The sequence below is a fragment of the Homalodisca vitripennis genome, chromosome 8 (genome assembly GCF_021130785.1).
Source record: "Homalodisca vitripennis isolate AUS2020 chromosome 8, UT_GWSS_2.1, whole genome shotgun sequence".
NCBI classification, from domain to species: Eukaryota; Metazoa; Arthropoda; class Insecta; order Hemiptera; family Cicadellidae; genus Homalodisca; species Homalodisca vitripennis.
The window spans coordinates 128,727,613-128,750,361 of NC_060214.1; the positions used below are offsets into that span (position 1 = coordinate 128,727,613).

General features: G+C 35.1%; 1 protein-coding gene across 1 annotated transcript in view; it reads left to right on the top strand.

The window, feature by feature from the left end:
* Nucleotides 1-22,749, top strand: part of LOC124368392 (poly [ADP-ribose] polymerase) — a 46,134-nt gene that overhangs the window by 6,242 nt on the left and 17,143 nt on the right. The window contains exons 2-11 of the mRNA XM_046825696.1: nucleotides 1,340-1,478; nucleotides 1,943-2,118; nucleotides 2,373-2,578; nucleotides 3,823-4,024; nucleotides 9,492-9,703; nucleotides 10,057-10,143; nucleotides 15,930-16,096; nucleotides 18,175-18,320; nucleotides 18,968-19,022; nucleotides 21,401-21,611. Of these exons, the coding sequence (XP_046681652.1) occupies nucleotides 1,340-1,478; nucleotides 1,943-2,118; nucleotides 2,373-2,578; nucleotides 3,823-4,024; nucleotides 9,492-9,703; nucleotides 10,057-10,143; nucleotides 15,930-16,096; nucleotides 18,175-18,320; nucleotides 18,968-19,022; nucleotides 21,401-21,611 (1,601 nt within the window). The remainder of the gene's footprint in view (nucleotides 1-1,339; nucleotides 1,479-1,942; nucleotides 2,119-2,372; nucleotides 2,579-3,822; nucleotides 4,025-9,491; nucleotides 9,704-10,056; nucleotides 10,144-15,929; nucleotides 16,097-18,174; nucleotides 18,321-18,967; nucleotides 19,023-21,400; nucleotides 21,612-22,749) is intronic.

Consider the following 22,749-nt stretch of genomic DNA (forward strand, 5'->3'; position numbering starts at 1 on the left):
AATCACCATATGGGGTAACAGTCATGATATTCATAAAGTATTACTGTTACAGAAAAAGGCTGTTAGAATTTTAGCAGGAGTCTCCTCCTTAACTACATGTAAACCTATTTTTGCAGAGGAAGGTATTCTAACTGTTATCAACCTTTATATTTATTCATGTCTGATTAAATTAAAACAGAATCTTGGCAACTTTTCTCTTAGAAATGACATTCATCACTATCCTACTAGAGGCAGCTTATATTTAGATCAGCCCTACTGTAGATTAAGTAAAAACACAATCTACGTATTCTTTTATTGGTATCCGTTTGTTTAATAAACTACCTCTTACCAGTCATAACATTAGTCTTAGTAAATTCAAATGAGTGATGTATAGATGGCTGTTAACTAGACCTTTTTATAGTATAGATGAATACCTGACACTGTCTGTGATAGATGTTTCTTTTTAATTTTTAAACCTATCTGTATTGTAGCCCACATAAATGTTTTAAATGTTACTGTTTTAAATTGTCTGTTATTGTACTATTTATTTATTTATTCTTGAATGTTTACCATTTTATTACAATGTTATTAATTTATTTTCTCTAAAATCTATTAATACATAGATTTATTGTTGATTGTCCATGCTTAGTTATACATAGTATACTGTTATTTCATCTGGCCAGTCAGGTTTTCACTGGAATTGACATTTAATGTAATGTATCTAGATTTAATATTTTATTGAAGCTCTGGTGACGATGTCAATGCATTTTAATAATGTTATTATGACTAATAAAGATTCTTGATTCTTGTTAAATGTTAGTATCGTAAGTTAATCTGATATATTAAAAAACTATAACTCACCTGAGTGTGTTTGTAAATTTAACATCTTGTAAAATTGCTTTCTGTAGTTAATTTTTTTGATATTTAGTTTTATTGACTGAGTGTTAGCAAATTCAATACAGTGACAGAGTACACTCATAAGAAATGTTATCATGTGACATATATTAACACATGTGTAGCCTAATCGATGGTTTCCTGTGTGGTGACTTCCACAGGGCGACCGGAGAGTGCTTCATCTTCTGTGCTTCTCCGACCACATTTAAACTCATTGATCCAAAAGTAAATGGTCTTGGATGTTGATGCAGAACCCACATGGACTTCATCCAACTCGGATTTGATCTGTGCAGCTGTCCAACCCTTCAAATTAAAATGTTTAATGGCAGTGTGAAATTTGTTTTTCTTCATCCTAAGGAGCTAATTAATTATGCAGTTACAACTTCAATTTGTTATATGAAATAACTTAGAATATTTATGGTTCAACAATTGAAATGATTTAACTATCTGTTCTGTTTTGATGCAGTCACCTTCATTTGATGGGGTTATACCAAAATGGTATCATTACATATGCTTTTTTGCAAAGCAAAAACCTAAAGCTGTGGGGGACATTGAGAACTTTGAAAACCTAAGCTGGGATGACCAAGAGAAAATTAGAGAGAAAGGTAAGTTATTTGTGTACACAACGAATGATTCTTGTTAATTGTAAACTAAGCACGTTTTAGCAAGAAAGTTAAAATGTATATATTACTATTATTTTTTTTCTGAGGTTAATTAGATTTGTCTCAGTTGTTGCTTCATGGGTTTCTAAGTAGCCAGAGAAAGATTCTTGGAAAACTCATCAGTACCACCTTGCTTATTGTCATTTTATTTTATTTCATGGTTTTAATTTGTGATAACCATACTTATGTACAATTTCTCACCCCTAACAATTGTAAAAATTCTGTCTTTTAATGCTGCGTTTTGAAACTATTTGTTATTTGTATTTTACACTTTTGTATTCAGGGGACAAGTATGGGGATGAGTCACTGTAGTACTGCAGCTCTATACTGAGTGAAATCGGCTACTCTCAATGTGCTTGTACACCGCAGTCAATGCGTTAATTGTGTCTGTTTGATGTGTGAAACAGTTGCAAGTATCGCCAGTGGAGCGGAGGTGGAGGCGGTCAATGGCAAGGGCAAGAAGGCCACTAAGCGGGGAGCTGGCGGGGCCAAGAAGGGGGGCGGGGGCAACAAGCAGTTCAAATGTGAGTTGGCCAAGTCCAGTCGGTCTACTTGCCGTGGTTGCCACGAGACCATCATGAAGGTGAGGGACAGAGTTTTCACTCATTCCATTATTTCTTCAAAAAGTCCTTAGTCTTGTGCAATAGCAAACTGTAATTTTATATAGCTCTTGAAGTGTGGTATCGTAAAAATATAGTACGCTTTAACTTTTTCTGTACAACATGTCTAATTATCTCTGTTAATCCAAATAAGTTGATAGTCCATATAGGGTTTATTCCTTATCAGTCTAGTATACCGGGTGGAACTTGACTTAGTGAGTTGTGTTAATGTGAACAGGGAGAGCTGAGAGTGGCGAAGATGGACTTTGAGAGTGACGAGGGCAGGAGGTATGGTGGAGTGCCACTGTGGCACCACACCGACTGTTTCGTTAAACTGAGATCGGACCTGAGTTTCTGGGAGTGTGGCTCCAACATTGACGGCTACAGCAGCCTCGACAGTGACAACCAACAGAAGCTGAAGTCCTCTCTGCCACCGATGAAACCGTGAGTGTCTCTAACACAATAATTGTATAGCTATCTCTCTATAATACAATAATTGTATAGCTATTAAAACATACTAAAAATTGGCTTTTATTTGTTTTTGATATCTAGCTGACTTGCGTTTCTCGTACTTCTCATAATCTTCCGAATTAGTACTTTCAGTTCTGTTAGTGCATACAGGAATATTTGTTTCAATTTACTTTACAAAGAACATAAATATAGAATAAACTATTTGTAACACAACAAAACGAATGCTAGAACTCTATAAAGTGGTTCAAATACATCGCACACTGTGACGATAGCACCTCAGCGGTTAATAGAATTCATCAAAAACCGCTATAGTTGCACATATAATACAGCCAAATGCAATGTTTATAACAATGCAGAAAATATAGTCTTACAGTACAAAAGGAACCTTTCTATTACTATAAATGCTTAATTAAAACTAAGGTTTTATTACAATAAACTTCTCACCTTATCCATAAATGTACAAAAAGTGAATATGGAAGTGATTATCGAATTTTCGTATAACTTTGGGGACTTGTGGCACTATAAACATGGGTCTTGTAATCCAGTTTTCAGTTCTGTCACAGCTGTACAAGTAGTGCCAAGAGATACACTGCGTGTTCATACTTGTATCGTAAGTAACCAGTTATAAAAATAATTATTCTATATGTAAATACTTGAAAGTTCACTAAAAATGAGTTTTATTATGTCCTAAAATGTATTCAGAACAAAAAAATTGTCTGGATCAGAAAATATTGTATTATCCATATGCAACGTTTAAGATCCAATCTGGCTCCCTCTATTACTTATTACAACTGAATTAAATTATTTACAAATTTCCAAGCAACTGTCTAATAAAATAGTAGGTATTTTTTATGATTTAAAAGTATAAGCTAAATGTGTGATTAATATTTAAATATAAACTTTTTGATGTTTGAAATGCTTGTTAGGGTTTGTTTACTTTCTGAATTTTAATAATTTAATTTAATTAAAAATTGAATTAAAAACATATCTTGTGTAGGGGTATATTGTAAACAAAAATTGTATAAGACTAATCATACATAATTATTGTGTGGATATCTTGAATAGTAACTAAAGTAACTAATAATGTGTTTTAAATAAATAAATATATATATATATATATATATATATATATATATAAAAAACTATAGAAGACTTCAACAGGTTCTTAAAACCATCAAATTATATGTTGAAAGCATGAATTTTGTTGTATTTTTTAGCTGTGAGGGAGGAGATGAGGCGGACGGGGCTTCTGCTCCCAAAAAGATAAAGGCAGAACCTCAGAGTGATGCTGACAAGGAGAAGATGAAGAAACAAGTGCAGACGTTACTGAAGTACACCAACTTCCTCAAAACACTGACACGTCCACAGATAGCTGAAATAATGGAAGAGAACAAGGAACAAGTGATGACACAGTCTAATGTAAGTATCATCAGATGTGTGCCATCTCCGACTATGTAACACTCTGAATGCTGGTCCTGAAATACATGACACTTTAACTTTATTAAATGTTGCGGTTTTTACTCTCAAATAATCTCAAAAAAAAGTACATGAGATACCTTCGCTTGAACATTGACCACAAACCAACTAGTAGAATAAGAAGAATTACATTATAATTTAGCTTGTTTATTTCTGCGTTCAGACATAAACCGAATTATTTTAAATTAATAAATTCCATTTTAATGTTAGCAAGAACGAAAAAAGGTAGTGATTTTTGCCGCCCTTCAACTAAAATGTGCTTTGAAAATTAATAACTCAGAAACACGTGATCTGAAAAGACCCAATTTTAATTAAGAATGGATATGATTGTACTGTTTTTGTGTATGTACTTTTAGAATTATGTGAAAAAAGTTATTAAAATCTACTATCTGGACTTTTATTCATGATCAGGGGATTAAATAAAACCTCAACATTTGTCACATTATGGATCTCTTTAAGTTGTAACCTTGAGTTTATCATGTTGTAAACCATTATTTAAAAAAATGTAATTTTTAACAATATTCAATAGTCTTTATTTACAATTTCGTGGAGAAATGTACATGCGTAAATAAAATATAGGTTTCAGTTTATTAAAAATTGTCTAGTGAGTCGTGTTGTGTTGGCTTCTCATATCCAGTTCAGGAACTCTTCTATGGAGTAGTATGGTCTGTTGATGAGCCATATGGTCAGGGATGTCTTCAGCTTCTTTCCTTGAAGTGTCTTCATGTCGTCTGGTAGAAGGTTGAATAATTTTCTGCCCATGTAAGACGGTTTCTTTTCAAATTGCGTGGTGTGGTGTAGTGGCAGGTGGAAGTTTGATGTGTGACGGGTGTTATAGTGATGGATTTCTTGTCCTCGTTGCAGAAGTTCCTTGTTAACATGCATGATTACTTCTTTAATGTATAAGCAGATTACTGTTAAGATTTTTTGGCTTCGAAAATAATCTCTGCAGCTTTCTCTGGGACCAAGATCTGAGATTATCCTGACAGCTCTTTTCTGAAGCAACAGGGTCCGGTTGAAGTTTCCTGCTGTTGTACCTCCCCAAACTATGAGACCGTATCTCATGTAAAATTCGAACAGTGCATAGTAGGTAATTTTTGTTGTGGCTTTATCACTGATGTGTTTAATTCTTTTTAAGACATACAGGCAAGAGTTCAGTTTACTGGAGAGAGATTCAATATGGTATTCCACTGTAAGCTGTCGTCAATTGTCATACCAAAGAATTTGGTGTCTTTCCAGTTTTACATCTGGCAATGCTGGGACTTCGTCTTTTCTTCTTCCAAAAGCAAGTTGTTTGGTTTTACCAGTGTTCACTACCAGATCGTTTTCATGACAGTACTGGTAAGCCGTGTGCAAGGCTTTGTAGGAGTTGATAGCTAGATTATTGGAAGAAGATTCGGACACGAGTAGTGTCATATCGTCAGTGTACATCAGTGGGAAGCAGTGTGTTCCTAGGTATTTTGGCATGTCGTTCGTCAGGAGAATGAACAGGACTGGTCCCAGTACTGAGCCCTGAGGTACTCCTCTGTTTATTGGAAGAGGCTTTGATCTTGTTTCTTTTGTTATGCCCTTTTGTGTGTGTCGAATCTCGACTTGGCTTCTTCCTTCAAGGTAGCTTTTTAACCATGCTTTTGTCTGTCCCTTTACCCCAAGTTGCTCAAGTTTACTACGGATCAGTTCATGCCCCAGGCAGTTGAACGCTTTACTGAAATCTAACATAATGCCCAGTACCATATTCTTCTCCTCCAAGGAATTTATTATGGTGGACAGCTCTCTTAGACCAGAATAAGGAGGATATAAGACTAATATTAGGAATGTTGACAGGACATGGCCCTCTAAGGAAGCATCTTATGAAGATTGGCCTTGGCCAGAGTAACGAGTGTAGACTCTGTGGAGAGGAGGAGGAGTCAGCAGAGCACATTTGGTTAGATTGTCCTGCCATCGTAGAAACTCGGAAAAGATACTTGGTAGCATATCTCCTCAGCCCCAAGGATATCAGAGAATAGGAGCCTTCAAATCTGATTGGTTTCTGAAAAGCCTCAGACTTTGAGGGCACAAAATTAAAGTAAGGGAGGTGCAAAGGTCGTTTTAGGAGTAAGCGCGGGGACAAACTGTCCTTTTCCCTCAGTAAGGAAAAAAAAAAAAACATTTATTATGAACTCTGCTAGTTTTATAATGGCTGATGTTGTTGACCTCCCTTTGGAGAAGCCGTGTTGGTTTTCTGTCGAGAGATTATGGGTTTTGCAGTGGTCAATCAGTCTTGTCAATACAACTTTCTCAATCACCTTGGAAAATGTTGGAATTAGTGATATGGGCCTATAGTTGCTTGCTTCCGTGGGGGCTCTGCCACGGTATATCATTCCAAGCTTGGGGTATACCTTGCTTTGTTTTAGGTCTGAAGAGAAGTGTCCTTGGGCAAGTGAATTTGTTATTCTGACTATCGGTGGAATTAAAGCTTTGCCACAGTGTTTGAGTATTTTTGCTGAGTTTCATCAAGCCCGGCTGAGGTTTTAGGTTTAAGGCTTTTTATTATGGCTTCAATTTCTTGTTCATTGGTGAGAGGTAACTGGGTCAAATCATGGTTAGAGGGGGGTAGCTGTGAAATGGTTTGTTTTGTAGTTCTTGGCTGTGAACTGTGTCATTGCTACCCATCTTTTCAAAAATACTTGAAAGAGTTGTTCACTTTCAGCTAGTAGATTATTTAGTAGAACACCAACTCCTAGATAAAGAACAACACGGTTTTCAGTCAGGTCGATCAACAATTACTGCAGGAATTGAGTTCATCCAAACAATAATCGAATCAGTTGATAAAGGGGAAAAAGTTTTAGGTGTATTTTTAGATATGACTAGAGCCTTTGACAGTGTGTCTCATAAAAAACTTTTAAAGTCATTAGAAAAACTAGGGATTACTGGAAAACAATTGGAATGGTTTGAATCTTATCTCAAAAATAGACAGCAGTATGTTGAGATTGAACATTCAATATCAGAATTTTCAGAAAAATACAATTACATCCGCAAGTTCAATTCCCAGAGACGAATAATTAAACATGGTGTGCCGCAGGGGTCTGTCCTGGGACCTCTCTTGTTTCTTTGCTACTTGAAGGGTTTACCTGGAGCGACCCCTGTTGGTAGTACTATTTGTTTGTTGCTGACGATTCGAATATAACAATATCAGGAGACACTAAAGAAAATGTTGAAGTTTCATCATTTATTACTTTGTCAATTGTCAAAGATTTTTTGGATTATAAAAATCTCCTACTAAACTCAAGTAAATCTAATTTTATATCATTTTGTACAAAACAAACAAGGAATAAAATAAACCCACAAGTAGCTATAAATAACGAAATAATAGAACAAGTTGAAGTAACAAAATTTTTAGGGCTTTTAATTGACGAAAACCTAAGTTGGGATAAGCACACTGATCATGTGGTAGGCAAAATGTCAACAGGGTTATTTGCTCTGAGACAATTGGCAAAGTACTGTAGCTTGGAAACATTAAAAATAATATATTTTTCTTTAGTTCACTCATATCTTGCTTATGGGATAAGCATATATGGAGCAACAAAAAAGGGAAATTTAGATAGAATTTTAATACAACAAAAGAAATCATTAAGAATTATGTGCAAATTAAAAAGAGAAGACTCAGTTAAACATCTTTTTGCTAATCTAAAAATATTAACTGTATATGGGCTCTATATTTTAGAAACTATGACTTACGTAAAACAGAACTTTGACCCGATTTTATCTGTAAATAATCATATTCACAACACTCGATTAAATAGACAGGTTGAAACACATCATTTAGATTTTTTTAAGAAAAAAACTAAATATATGAGAACAAAGTTTTTGTATATGCTACCAAGGCATATTTTACTGGAAAATAATTTATCTAAATTCAAATCTAAAGCGAAAGATTATTTAATAAATTTATCTCTTTATTCGCTAGATGAATATTTTCTCAGCTAGAAGTAAGCAATTCTGACCTAACTGTTGTAAGGAATCTAGGAGGGGCCATTCTATGTTTGGTATAACATAATATATTTTAATATAAATAAAATCTATATTAAAGTCATATCTAGTATTAAGTCTTGACCATTTGTAATTTGACGCTATTTATTGTACCTTTGTACATAATATGAATAAAGAATGTTTGAATCTTGAATCTTGAAACTGAGGGTATTTTCCGCAATGTTAGTAAAAAATTGGTTTAGACTGTTGGAAATTTTATGTTGTAGTCTTTATTTGCTTTGCTCATTGCAGTTTTCTCCACCTCTGCTCCAGTCACTTCGTATTTACGAAGGCATTGTAGATAGGTCTCTTTTAGGTGTCTTAATTCTTCGTCCCTGTAGATTGGATGGTTCTTCTTTTTCTTTTTCAGGCAAACCGTTTTCCGGGAACATGTATTGTTCATAGTAATGATTATGGTTGACAGAAAGTGTTTGTAGGCTATTTCTGCAGAGTCAGCATTGTGCACCTCAGTCCATTCTTCTCTTTCCAGGTGGTCCCTCAGTAGGTTTAAGTTTTCTTTGTTAAATTTGCTAAACTTTGCAATATTTTGTTTTGGTTGATTTATTGTGTGTTTAATTTCACATAGCTGAGCGGTGTGATCCGAGATTCCAGCATGAATAATATTTGTCTTAATGTGGTCTTTGTCCAGGTTTGTGCAAATAAAGTCAATGGATGAGGTGGATGTGGGTGAGATTCGAGTTGGTTGGAGGAAGAGGTAGTCTTAAAATGTTGTGGCTACTTAGGGTGTTGTTCAGCATTTGACTGTTTCTGTCTGTTTTCAGGCCATCGACATTTATATCTCCCATTATGAGAATTGAGTGATTTTCTGCCTTTGTTTCTTCAATGGCTGCCGATAAGAGATTCAGAGCCTCCTCTAATTGTCCTGCATTGTCTTTTTATTTCTTTTTCGATAAGGTTTGTATAAAACTCAGTTGTGTTTGTAGCTGTTTTAGTTCCGGGTGGTTTTTTTTACTAGTTTTATTGTTTTTATTTATAGTGTTTGATCTTGAGATGTCATCGTCGGAGTGTTTAATTGTGAGGGGTTTGTCTTTCGGAGTGTTTAATTGTGAGGGGTTTGTCTTTGAAGAGTTTCAGCATTTCTTCTGTTGAGAGTTTTGAGGCCTTGTTTATCCATGTGCTCAAAGTGTCTTTTCCAAAAGGTGAGATGTAATATAGAGAGTTTGTATGTCTCGATATGGCCACAAGACAGTGTGGCATAGAGTTGTAGATTTGTTCGTCCTTTCTCGACAATCTTACAATTGCTATGTCTTTTGCTTGCTTCCCTTGGATTGTAGTGACATTATAGCCCAGTGTAATTATTCCAACTTTTCTGATTGTTAATCTGTGTAATATTTAAGTGAGTTGGGATAGATCTAGTATGTATGGTTTACCGATGTTACAGAATATAGAGCGTATAACTGATGCGATGGCGTTCGGCTGGCCCCGGGACTGCAAGAAGTGCAAATCTGGGAAGTTGGAGTGGAAGAGTCTGGAGGGAGGCTACAAGTGCAACGGAAACCTGACAGAGTGGGTGCAGTGTGACAATGTTGACGTCAACCCCAAGCGCCGACCTTTCGTCATTCCCGACTCGTTGGCGGAAGAGTTCGCTTCCATGTGAGTTCACAATCCATTTCCTGCTCCTTTTTCCATATTTTAGTAATATGTCGGTTAATAAAGTCAGTTTTCAGATCCACCTGTTATTTTGCATAAAAACCATGGAGAATGAATATTTACGTCAAGCAAGTAAGGAGGGAGAGAAAGATAGGGATTGGTAGAGAGAGAGAGAATGTGATATTACTATAATTAACAAAACTGGGATAGAAATTACAAATTTATGAGGTTTTATCACAAAAGTATGAGCATATTATACATTTGTTACAAGTTGTATACATTTGTAATATGTAGCCTAACACTAAGCTAAGATGTATTTAAATGTACAATTTCATAAAGTTTACCATTTGTTCCAGAAAGTTCAAGCCAAAGACGGGGACCAGGTTAATTAGAACAGAGGAGAGATCAATAGTCCTCAATCCTGGCCCATCGACCTCATCAGAGTAAGTATCTTCTTGTCATGCATAGTAAGTATGTGTATTCTGCAATTACTTGAACAGAGGAGAGATTAGTATTCCTCAAGCTTGGCCCATCGACTTCATCAGAGTCAGTATCTTCTTGTCATGCATTCTTAGAATGTCTATTCTGCAATTACTTGAACAGAGGAGAGATTAGTAGTCCTCAAGCTTGGCCCATCGACTTCATCAGAGTCAGTATCTTCTTGTCATGCATTCTTAGTATGTCTATTCTGCAATTACTTGAACAGAGGAGAGATTAGCAGTCCTCAAGCTTGGCCCATCGACTTCATCAGAGTCAGTATCTTCTTGTCATGCATACTAAGTATGTCTATTCTGCAATTACTTGAACAGAGGAGAGATTAGCAGTCCTCAAGCATGACCCATCGACTTCATCAGAGTCAGTATCTTCTTGTCATGCATACTAAGTATGTGTATTCTGCAATTACTTGAACAGAGGAGAGATTAGTAGTCCTCAAGCTTGGCCCATCGACTTCATCAGAGTCAGTATCTTCTTGTCATGCATACTAAGTATGTCTATTCTGCAATTACTTGAACAGAGGAGAGATTAGTATTCCTCAAGCTTGGCCCATCGACTTCATCAGAGTCAGTATCTTCTTGTCATGCATACTAAGTATGTCTATTCTGCAATTACTTAAATGGAGGAGAGATTAGTAGTCCTCAAGCTTGGACCCATCGACTTCATCAGAGTCAGTATCTTCTTGTCATGCATACTAAGTATGTCTATTCTGCAATTACTTAAATGGAGGAGAGATTAGTAGTCCTCAAGCTTGACCCATCGACTTCATCAGAGTCAGTATCTTCTTGTCATGCATACTAAGTATGTCTATTCTGCAATTACTTAAATGGAGGAGAGATTAGTAGTCCTCAAGCTTGGCCCATCGACTTCATCAGAGTCAGTATCTTCTTGTCATGCATACTAAGTATGTCTATTCTGCAATTACTTAAATGGAGGAGAGATTTAGTAGTCCTCAAGCTTGACCCATCGACTTCATCAGAGTCAGTATCTTTTTGTCATGCATTCTTTAGAACGTCTATTCTGCAATTACTTAAATGGAGGAGAGATTAGTAGTCCTCAAGCTTGACCCATCGACTTCATCAGAGTCAGTATCTTCTTGTCATGCATACTAAGTATGTCTATTCTGCAATTACTTGAACAGAGGAGAGATTAGCAGTCCTCAAGCTTGGCCCATCGACTTCATCAGAGTCAGTATCTTTTTGTCATGCATTCTTAGAACGTCTATTCTGCAATTACTTAAATGGAGGAGAGATTAGTAGTCCTCAAGCTTGACCCATCGACTTCATCAGAGTCAGTATCTTCTTGTCATGCATTCTTAGAATGTCTATTCTGCAATTACTTGAACAGAGGAGAGATTAGTATTCCTCAAGCTTGGCCCATCAACCTCATCAGAGACAGTATCTTTTTGTCATGCATTCTTAGAACGTCTATTCTGCAATTACTTAAATGGAGGAGAGATTAGTAGTCCTCAAGCTTGACCCATCGACTTCATCAGAGTCAGTATCTTCTTGTCATGCATTCTTAGTATGTCTATTCTGCAATTACTTGAACAGAGGAGAGATTAGCAGTCCTCAAGCTTGGCCCATCGACTTCATCAAAGTAAGTATCTTCTTGTCATGCATTCTAAGTATGCCTATTCTTCAAGTACGTTATTTACTGTCTTAAGTTTTCAGGAAGGGAGATATTTTCTATGCTTAATCAAGCAATAGTTTCAAAATGGTATTCAATGTTGTGAAGAGACTAATATGACTAATATAGGATATATTCCACTTTAATTGTATATAAACTTATCATGATTTTTAGACACCCAAACTCTTCTTTGTATATTATTCTTTTAGAATTTTATTTACACAAATTATAAAATAATAGTTATTTTTGCTAGTAACTAAATAGTAAGTCCGATACATCAGCTTGGTCTCTAATAACAACTGTTTTTAACACTAAAAAGTCAGCTTAAGCACAATTGATGTATTTTTGCAGCATCCTAATCTAAAGTTTATCTTTGCTCTATTGAAGAACAATGCAACATCTAAAGTGTTGAACAATTCAACATGGCTGACTACATCACTAGTAAAACGTCTTCTAAGAAAGTAGTGTTTTAAGTGGTAATACCCCAAAATATTATTATTAGTTTACACATAAATCTTTCCTGGAAACACTTGTATGTAAGTAATTAACATGATATTTTATCAAGAAACTACAACTTTACAAAAGAATTACACAAATAGTGGACACTGTCAAGCTAGTTGGCAGTAATTACCTCAAGGGCAAGCACTTTTTATGTAACAACTCCAAAGTAACGTTTTGATACTCAACAAGATTGTCAAAAGAAAAGTAAAGCTTTTAAATGATTCAAGATTTTAATACAAATAACGTTCGACATAATCTAGTGACGTTGCTAAGATAGCCAAATCACGAGCATAAGTGACGTATTAGGCCAACTTATTATATGCAGACAGCACAGAGTGAGTAGGGAGCAGTGACCCTCGGTACCTGATCACGCACATCTACTCTGCCTCACTCACCTTAGTTTATTATTTTAATTGGAAACTTAAATCTTCATTTTAACAATAGTTTGTTTAATAGATCTGACTTGCACCCACGATATCTGTCTTCCGAGACAGTGCTAACCAGTCACTTGTCCTAGCACCCATAACCTTATCCAGTCTAGGAAACACAACTTTCAACAACTCAATCACAGCCTTGAAAAAGAGTCTTATTGGAAACAACCTTTTACAAGACTCAGTCAGTGAGGAGGTTAAGGTACCACAGGTTCGCAGTGTAAGCTAGCTAGTATTGAAGCTGAGATTGAAGAACTGACCGAAGAAGAGAAGAAACAACATAAGAATTGAATCCTTGACCCAAGAGTTAGCAGAGTTCCAAAGTCAAAAAAGAAAAGTAAAAGAACGTAGAAATTCAAAATATTGTTGAAGACCATGATCAAAAGCAGGCACAACGCATTAAACACCAATCTATTAAAATTAAAAAGACTAACACTAATTTCTCTTCTAAACACAAATGCAATACACCTAAGAGATAGTGGGAAACTGGAAGAAAGGTAGAAGCTGCGACTTAAACCACAAAGACAAAACTTAAAAAAGCCTACTAAATATTGTATGGGAGTTGGCCCAGATGAAATTCAGACAAGATAATTTGGAGACCACAATTACATATTTTAGTGAACAGCTTAACTGCTGACCCACTGTTTCACAAGACCTGTTCTTCACGAACAGAGCACTCAAACAGCAATAACTCCAACACGGAAAACTTTGAGATATCTACAATACACTCCAAAAACATTTTTTAACAGAAGGTCACTTCGTGGTTTGAAAATAACCCCTTATCTCTAAATAAAGAGACACCCTCCTTTAAGAAAAGGCCACCTTGCACTGCAACTAAACTTGGATCCAAAGAAACAATAGAAGAATTTTATAACAGAAGCATTAAACAATTTAAAGCTAACTATCTACTAAACCACTCCTAGCAACTCTTCCCCTTCCTTGTTATTGAATAGCAGCCACAGAAAGGAAAGAACTTGACTCCCAACGCGGTAAAGAAGAGGTACAGTGGAGTCCCGCTAATCCGAACACGTGTAATCCGAACGTCGGTTAATCCGAACAGGTCCAGGAGGAATTATTTATGACGATAATGAACAGTTATAGGAACTATTTACTTAAAAAATGAAAATGGGTGCATCATTTCGTACATAAACAAAAAAAACTTTAATTAAATAGACATACAGTATTTTATTAAGACAAATTGTGTACGGTACAGTACATAAATAATGAAGTTAAATACAGTACCAAATTGAAACTTATAGGTTAAGTATGAGTTAAATTACTGTATTAAGAAGTGAAATCAAACAAAAATTGGACGTACAGTACTGATATTATTATTGAGTACAATATTAATTGTTAAAAGACATAAATTCAGTTATTGTCTTCTGTCGCATTGAAGAGAGTCTATTGGATGACGCGTAGTTTCACCATCATGTCATAAACATGATATCGGCAGGTGTAGCAGTAGCCTGATGCTCTAAGTATCGTAGTACAAGGTTAAGCGCTGCTGCACCGTCTGCGTGTGGCACCAACTCTCCTTATCACCCAGGTTCTCGTACGCTCACATTGCTTAACAATAGAACTCTCACACTAAATACGGTAAATGTGCTTAGTATTCGCAAACACGTTTATTTGTCAAGAAATACAATGCAACAGTCAGAAAACATATTTTAATAAAAAATGTTCATAATTCTATAACAAAATAGACCCATTCTCAAGTTTAAAACCGTATTTTTCTGTAATTCTGGCTAATCTGAACAATCACATGATCCGAATAGGGCTCGGTCCCAATTAGGTCGGATTAACGGGACTCTACTGTAATTGAAAATGGAATTGCTAATACTACATCAAAATGTACAAGAGGTAAGGAACAAAGTTGATATATCTCATTAACTTCAAGGTGTTTAACCTTACTTGAGTGAGTGCGAGCTGAAACTAAACTCTTAGACAATACTAAACTTCCAGAATATTCCCTTAAAGCTCACTTTTGGGGGAAAGAAACCAAAAAAGGATGAATTGCCATATATGTAAAAGACTCGTTACATAAAAAAACAGAGTCAAGATCACAGGAAGTAACCTGCATAAAACGGGCACCTAAGAATGATCTTAGACTAAAAATGTTGAAATGCCTGGCATCATGTAACCGAATAAACAGAGCTGATAATAAATCAAAAGCAATCCGGCAAATAGTAAACAGTGAAATGAAGAATACAGAACAAAGCAAAGAGAGCTGAAACTGAAGACAAATGGGGAGGAAACAACTAATCCACATGAAATCCCTGAAAATCATTGATTCATTGAGAATTCTGCACCAAAGTTGCACAGCAAATGGTGGCCATCAATAATCGGTACCAACAAAGTAGACAACTCACACCCCATATAGCAAATTATAGACTCAGTCAGCTCCATAACACAAATACAGAAGAAGTACGAGTTGTAATTAAAAGCATGAAATCCAAAACCTCAGCAGGGTTTGAATGAATTATCGTCAAAGTTACTTAAATATTGCTGTAAAGCTTTCACACACCCCCTTGTCAGCATCATAAATAAGTCACTGTCACCGGGACCCTTTCCATCAGTCTTGAAAGTTGCAAAAGTATATCCTAAGTATAAGATTAACTGCCAAATGACACCTAGCAATTATAGACCAATTTCAATCATCTCCACTTTCCACTAAGTAATAGAAAAAGTTGTACTAAAGAGACTGATAGACTACGTCGAGCAACAAGACTTGCTAACTAGTAGTCAGCATAGGTTTGTGAAAGGCAGATCAACAACAACTGCAATTGCTGAGCTGGTGGAATTCATTTACTATCAATTGGACGCAGGAAAGTTTATAACTGGCATAATGCTTGACTTCAGCAAGGCTTTTTGATTGTCTGAGACACAACCTTATCCTACTAAAGCTCCAAGCCTGGGTATCAATGGCTCTGCTTACAGGTGGTTAAAAGCTATACAGCTTGTAAAGCTGTAAGGTGGTGCTTACAGCTTGGGTTTGGAGGAACGTACCCAAGTGGTGGAGATAAGACAAGGGGACAATACATAACATCAGATCCAAACCGTTACCCGTAAGCATAAGAGTCCCACAAGGATCAGTCTTGGCCTGTTTATTGTATATTTGTCACTCTGTTGTTATTCACTCACTTTAACAATAACAAACTAAACTTGTTTTTCAGGCCAAAAATCAAAAGTGATCGCAATCTTCCACTGAAAAACATGGAGTTTGTGATTCTTGGGAAAACAGAGACCAGCAAGGATGAGTTGAAGAAGGAAATTGTCAAAATGGGCGGGAAAGTCGTTACAAAGATACACAAGAAGTTAGCCGCTGTGATTTCTACTCAAGGTAAGTTTGTTTTACGTTAGCTTGCCAACACATCGTTACAGCTCTCTTAGGTGAGAGGGGTTGCCTAACAGCAGGTCATCTTTTCTGATGCAGTTTAACCCTCTCCCATATTACTGGATTCTATTCATTAATAAAATAACTTTACTAGTATATTCACAAGTATAGGGAGGAGACAACCTGGATATATGTTTAGCAAGTTCAGCCTGTCTCTTACACAATGGCAAGTTCATTGTTCTCTGATGTTACTCGGAGCGGTAGCACGTAATTTCTTTTAAAATATACTTAGAAAATCTGAATTTTCTTTTGAAATATCATTTTCTAATAACTATAATTTTTACTAAAAATTATCCTTTTTCAGGAAGTACTGGATGTAAACAGATTAAACTTTTTCAGCATAAAATATAGCCCGTTATGAACATTACCTACTGCTTTTAACAATTAATTTGGGTTAACTTGAAAATGATGATTTTTAGGGTTTTCACTAAATTTATTCAATTTTTTGGTAAACAAAATCTTTAAACAATTTTTTATGTGAAATTTATGCAATTGCTAGAGCATGTGTATGTGTTGTACTAATACAATGCAATATTGGTAACATTTTCAAGTGTCTAGAGCAAGTAGGTTCTGAGAAAAAAGGCCACTTATTTAGAAGAAAATCGACTTTTGTAAATTAAGAAAAAAACAACTCGCAATAAATTTAAGGATGTTATTGACATCTTTTACTTCTTTTAAACATCCCTGTATTGAATTCAGACTACATTTGTTTCTCCATATCTCTCTTCCCCTTCATTAAAACCCTTCTCTGTTTTCGAATTTCTTAAACATTTACTAATCTTTGCTTTTCTTACTTTATCTCTATCGAAAAGCAACAAAGTTTCATCCCCATGTGTTTCAATACTCTACTTCTAGCCACATTCTCTTCACTGCATGCAATTATAGTCATAAGTTCCAAATTTTAGTGTCAAGGCCTATAAAATTTGTTTTATGAACCTTAACAAATAAAATGCAAGAGGAGCACAAAACCAAGTTGTACAATTCATTTACATTTTGATTTTATCTCTGAAGACATTTTTAAAAAGAATTGTGGCGAACCTAAATCCTGTTAGACAGGTTTTATTACTTCAATGACGGCCTCATCTAATCTATTTTTATGGCTATAGGATAGGCCATCCCTTTTTGCTTGTTAAAAACCTCACCAAGAAATAACACAACTTGTGTTGCAGTATTGAAGTATTATGGAACAAGATAGCCCACACACCTTTTTCATGTTATTCAAACATGTATAATATACATCAAAATCCTGGGAATGAACAAAATAATTACAAAATTCAATAACAAGCCTTTTAGTAAAAAAGGATTTTCACATCTGCCTCTCCTTAATAAGTAACTAGCATTAACAATTACTATTATGCACATCATAGGTATGTTTATTTCTTCAGACATTTTAAGAAAAAGGATTGCTTACATGCATTGCTGTGTTATAACATGGAGTAAGAGATCACGTAATTAATAACAAAAAATGAATTCCACCCATTTTTGCTATTCATAACCCGACTATCTCTGGTTTTAACCTAAGGCGACACCCTCTCATAGTACTAATCAAAGAAAACTAGATTTTAATTTGTGGCAGCGATACCTTAAACGGTCATCTTATGGCAGTTTGAATTAACCTCTAGTTTTTCGTATCAGAGTTATCCGATTCTCCAAAAAAGATATTACTTGAGCTAAGATTCTGTTAAAAATTGCATTCTCAAGAAAATAATAGCAATAGTCTTGTAATATTTTTTAATTCAGAATTTCTTTAGCTTGTTTTCCTGTTTGATTTTCCTATTTTTTGTTTGGACTACATTTTACAACAGATAATTGGCAAAATATTAAAGTGTTTTTGGATGCTAATGCAAAATATGAACTGAATTATTAATCAAGCTGGTAATTAGATAATATAGTTAATTTTCTTGATCAAAATATTATTTAAATATTCTTACGATTCTTACTTTGTCAGTACGTGCCATTAACACACATGATTGTTCACAAGTGTCTGATTTGTAAGTGTTTGTGTGTGTGTGTATGTTGTGTAGAGGAAGTGGACAAGATGAGCAAGCGCATGGAAGAGGTGGAGGATGCCAAAATCCAGGTGGTACCGGAGTCATTCTTACAGGAGAGTGTGGCCGGGAACGCTATTGAGAACATCTCCCGTCTCAACATGGCTGGCTGGGGCTCTGACGTAAGTCTTCCAAAACAATAAACAGTGAACTATTGACAGGAATATAAATCTGCAAACGTATTAATATGGGAAATGAGTTGCAAGCACTACTATTCTCTATTTTGAGTCCAAATATCTGAACGTTGAACATTGAATTTTGTTTAATTTGATTTAAGTAATCTGTATTAATTATTGTCATGTAGCATATCTGTCGATAATTACTGAACTTAACAAATGTGATGAATAAAATCCGGAATTTAATGCGTTTGGTATTAACATTTAATCTATTTTGAACCAACTAATAATATAGGTCATGAAATGTGATCAGCTCTTATGCAATCAAATTGTGACCTCGAATTTATTTATAGTTTTAACATTGGTAAATCTTTGAAATAATCAAATTTTTCCAACTGGTGTCAAGTTAAGCTTCTACAAAGAATTAATATTTATTGTTATTAAGTTAGTGTAAATAAATTAGGTGTTTATGTAAAATATAATGTATAACTTGTGACTGAATAGCAATGATACTATTTGCCTGGTTTTAAGGCTGAAGACCAGTAAATAATTTTGCATTTAAATCATTGAAAGTAATCATTTAGAGAACATTATTTTAAGAAATATGTTGGTTATATTTGAATATTTTACTGTCAATGTCATATTATTTTTAGGCTAAAAAGCGTCTGGCAGGAATAGAGTCATTGAAGTCTGGAAGCTTAGGAAAAAGTAAGTACAACATATTTTGCTAGTTTATCAGTAATCTTGTGTGTCATGTTGGCAAGGCAGTAACGTAAAACACTTCTGCTGTTGGTGGGCGGAGTTTACTACAAGACACGATATTACTATTAGACAAGCATGACCCAACTTGTTCCAAGGTCAGCAGAGTCAGTAGCGTTGTCTGTGCAAGTTGTGTTCGGTAGCAATAATCCTTATTGTGAAGTAGTTTCTCTCTCAGTTCGTTTCATGATGAATTTTGCAATGCCCTCCACACATTCCACGTTATTAAAACACTTACATGTCTTGTCTCTCTTTGAAGCAACAAAAAGTATGTGAGAAGTAAGTGATAATTTTCTAAAAGTTGCATTAAGATCATTGCTTGAGTTAACCTGTTGTTGTGCATGAAGAATTTGTATGCACAGTTTTGCAGGTTTTCTTTTTGTTCCCATACTGTATACATTCAATTTCCTGAAATAATCTTTTAAAGCTGTACTAGAGAATTTACCCATTTCTGTAATACTGGAACCAAAGAGATTTAGTAAATTCCTTAGGCTAAAGGCACATGAATCTAGTACACTTAAAAAAGCAGTAGAGTTGATGGGCAGAATAAAGTAAAGGTAGAGCAGAAGACATTTTAGGTTGAATAAAGTGCAAGATTATTTTACCTCAATGAGAAGAAATCTCTTTAACCCTTTGAGTGCCACAGCATTTTTCCCAAGTCATAGGCATAAATTGCCGGAGCATTTCCTTCTGTTTTGCAATCGTGTGGGGAAAAAACTATATTAAAAAAAACTATTCAACCGATTTGAATAATATTTTTTATAGTTTGTGAGTTATAAAACAAGGTATTTTTTCCATATAATATTATAATTTTATTTTTATTTACACAAAAAGAATATAGGTTATAACAAAAAACTAAAAAATGAAAAAAATACATTTCAAGTTTGAACAAAAAAATTATATATACAATATTTTTTTAAATTTTTTTTAGCTGTACCATATGAAAGAGCATGAAAAACTGAACAAAAATCATGCATAATATGGTATGTTACAGTAATATTTAACCAGATACTGCAATATATACAAAATACAACAAAAAGCAATTTTTGTTCAAGTTTGTCAAAAGTTTAGAAACAGTATTATAACTATTCTATTTCACTCAATGAAGTAAGACGACTGTAAAATACTAATTATATAAAAAGTATATAAAAATATACACAGGCCTACAATATAACCTTACTTCACCTAAAATCAATAGTTTGATTGGAACTTGCGTTTTACTTCATCACCAATCCAACAATAAAATATACATCACTAAACAAATAAACACGAAAAAAGAAGTTTATAAATGCATTGTAAGTTTTACTGAACACAATTGCAGAATAGCAATAACAACAGTTTTCAGCATAAACACATGAAACTAGCACAATGTAAACACCCAACGAACCAAACTGTGTAGTTAATGGCAACAAGTAGCAGCTGACCAACTATTGCGTCATCTGTTTGTTTCTGATGGCAAATAACTACAAGGAGGCGGTGAACAATAAAAATCAATCACAATCGATTGTTCGAAACTTGTAGATTGCCGTGAAATAAGTTATTTGTCAAAACAAAAATGAATTATATGTGATATTAATTAAATACAAATCGTCTACTGGGTAGATGCCGGCAATTTATGCACATTTCACAACATCTACTATGTAGACGCTGCGGCACTCAAAGGGTTAATGGCTTATCATTAATCTTCAATCACAATATGTGTGAATTGTTGTGACTTCTTTCATTGACAGGCAGAGTGAGGTATATCATAAATTAAGGTTTACCTATTCAAATCAAGAAAATAACTTGTACATTTTTTCCTCGTAGTGCTGTCCTTATAAGCTGCTTTCGACATAATACTGTTTCAGCTGTAGTATTTCCAAGCAGAAGCTGAAACATCACTCACATCAGTGTGATGTTCAGTTGTATCCACCACTGGAGAAGAAACAAGGAACAAGTGGAACTACTTAAACACAAATTAACAACACTCATCTAACAGAAAACTCATTTAACTAAACAAGAAAACACATATAAACAAAATACTAAAAGGGTAATCATGTGTTCTCAATAAATGTGATGAAGGTATTTTGTGAGGTTAGTTGGTATGATATACAGTTCTAAAGTGAACCTGTGATGTCAACATCTAAAAAAAGCCAGATTATTATACAGTCACTGAGTATTCTATATGACCCTATCAGACTATGTATTTTAGCCTTAAGAACACATACTTTCTAAACAAACTTGGAAATAAAATGGGATAATGATTTCTTTACCCTATGAAAAATCAGTAAGTAAATGTGTCCTTGATTATTGTAAAACCACTCCTGGTAACAAGCATTTCCTTGCAGGCAGCTTCTCCAAAAGTGGCAAGTCGTCCAAGGTGACTCTGAAGGTGAAGGGGGGTTCTGCTGTGGACCCCGAGAGCGGACTGGAGGATGTCGCTCATGTCTACTCCAAGGACAAGGATGTCTACTCGGCTGTGCTCAGTCTCACGGACGTTGTCAAGGGCACCAATAAGTTTTACAGGATACAGGTGCTGGAGGCCGACAGCAAGAACAGGTGAGAGTGCCAGAGAAATTGATGGGTCCCGGAGATATACGAGGGCTATCCAGGTAGTAGATTACATTTTGCTCTGTAGCCGCTAGGGACAGGACTATCACGGCCATTTTGATGTCAGTGTTTCTCCATCCAGTAGCTATCCAGCCGTGCTAGTGAGAGATTACTGTCGCTCCTTGTTGTTTTACAGTAGCGGTTAAAAATGAGTTGTGAAGTGCGGTCGGCAATATGGTTTTTGTTGGCTAAGCACAATATGGAGCGATGTGATAACTGAAGGTGGAGTGTGTCAGTGGTGCATTAGGTTTAAAAATTGTCAAACTAATGTGCACGATGACGAATGAAGTGGATGGCTAAGCATTGTGACCGATGAAATTGTCTCTAAAGGTGATTAGAAGATTAAAGAAGACCGCCAATTCACAATAATAGAACTCTCACTTCGTTTTCCTCAACTTTCAAGGAGTTTGTTACACGAAATTGTTACGCAGAAGTTAGGTTATCATAAATTTTGTGCAAGCTGGGAACCGAAAATCTAAAAGAAACCCATAAAAATCAGCTTATGGCTGCTTCATGGGCATTTTTGGACACTGGAAAAGATGCTTATTCGCTGCTTGATCGAACCATTACAGGAGACGAAACTTGGGTACAGCACATGAATTGTGTAGTGCTTTGTGAACGTGGAACTGCGGGAGGGTGTGACTACGCGGTTGAAGTCTCAGGTGGCAGAATTTCATAACACTGAAATTTCAAAACTAATTCATAAATCCCTAAATTTGTATGGTGACTATGTTAAAATATAGTATTTTAGTGTCACTGTCAAATGTATATATAATACAATGTTTTCTTGTACTTTGTTTTTTGTTTATATCAAAACGTAATCTACTTTCTGGATAGCCCTCGTACAATTGGTCGTAACATTACAGGCAAGACGGATCCATGCAACAGTGGGTAGTGTTCGTTGTTAAAGATGTGGATTAATGGTTTTTATTACTTGCTAGAAAACATTGGTGTTACTAAAAATAAAAAAAAACCTGTACCAAAACAAACATTCTTGAGTTGTTGAAATTATGACAGAAATCAGTGTTATTTGTAATACATAGTAATTCTCAATAAAAGCCAAAAAGTATCTAATTTAATTAAATGA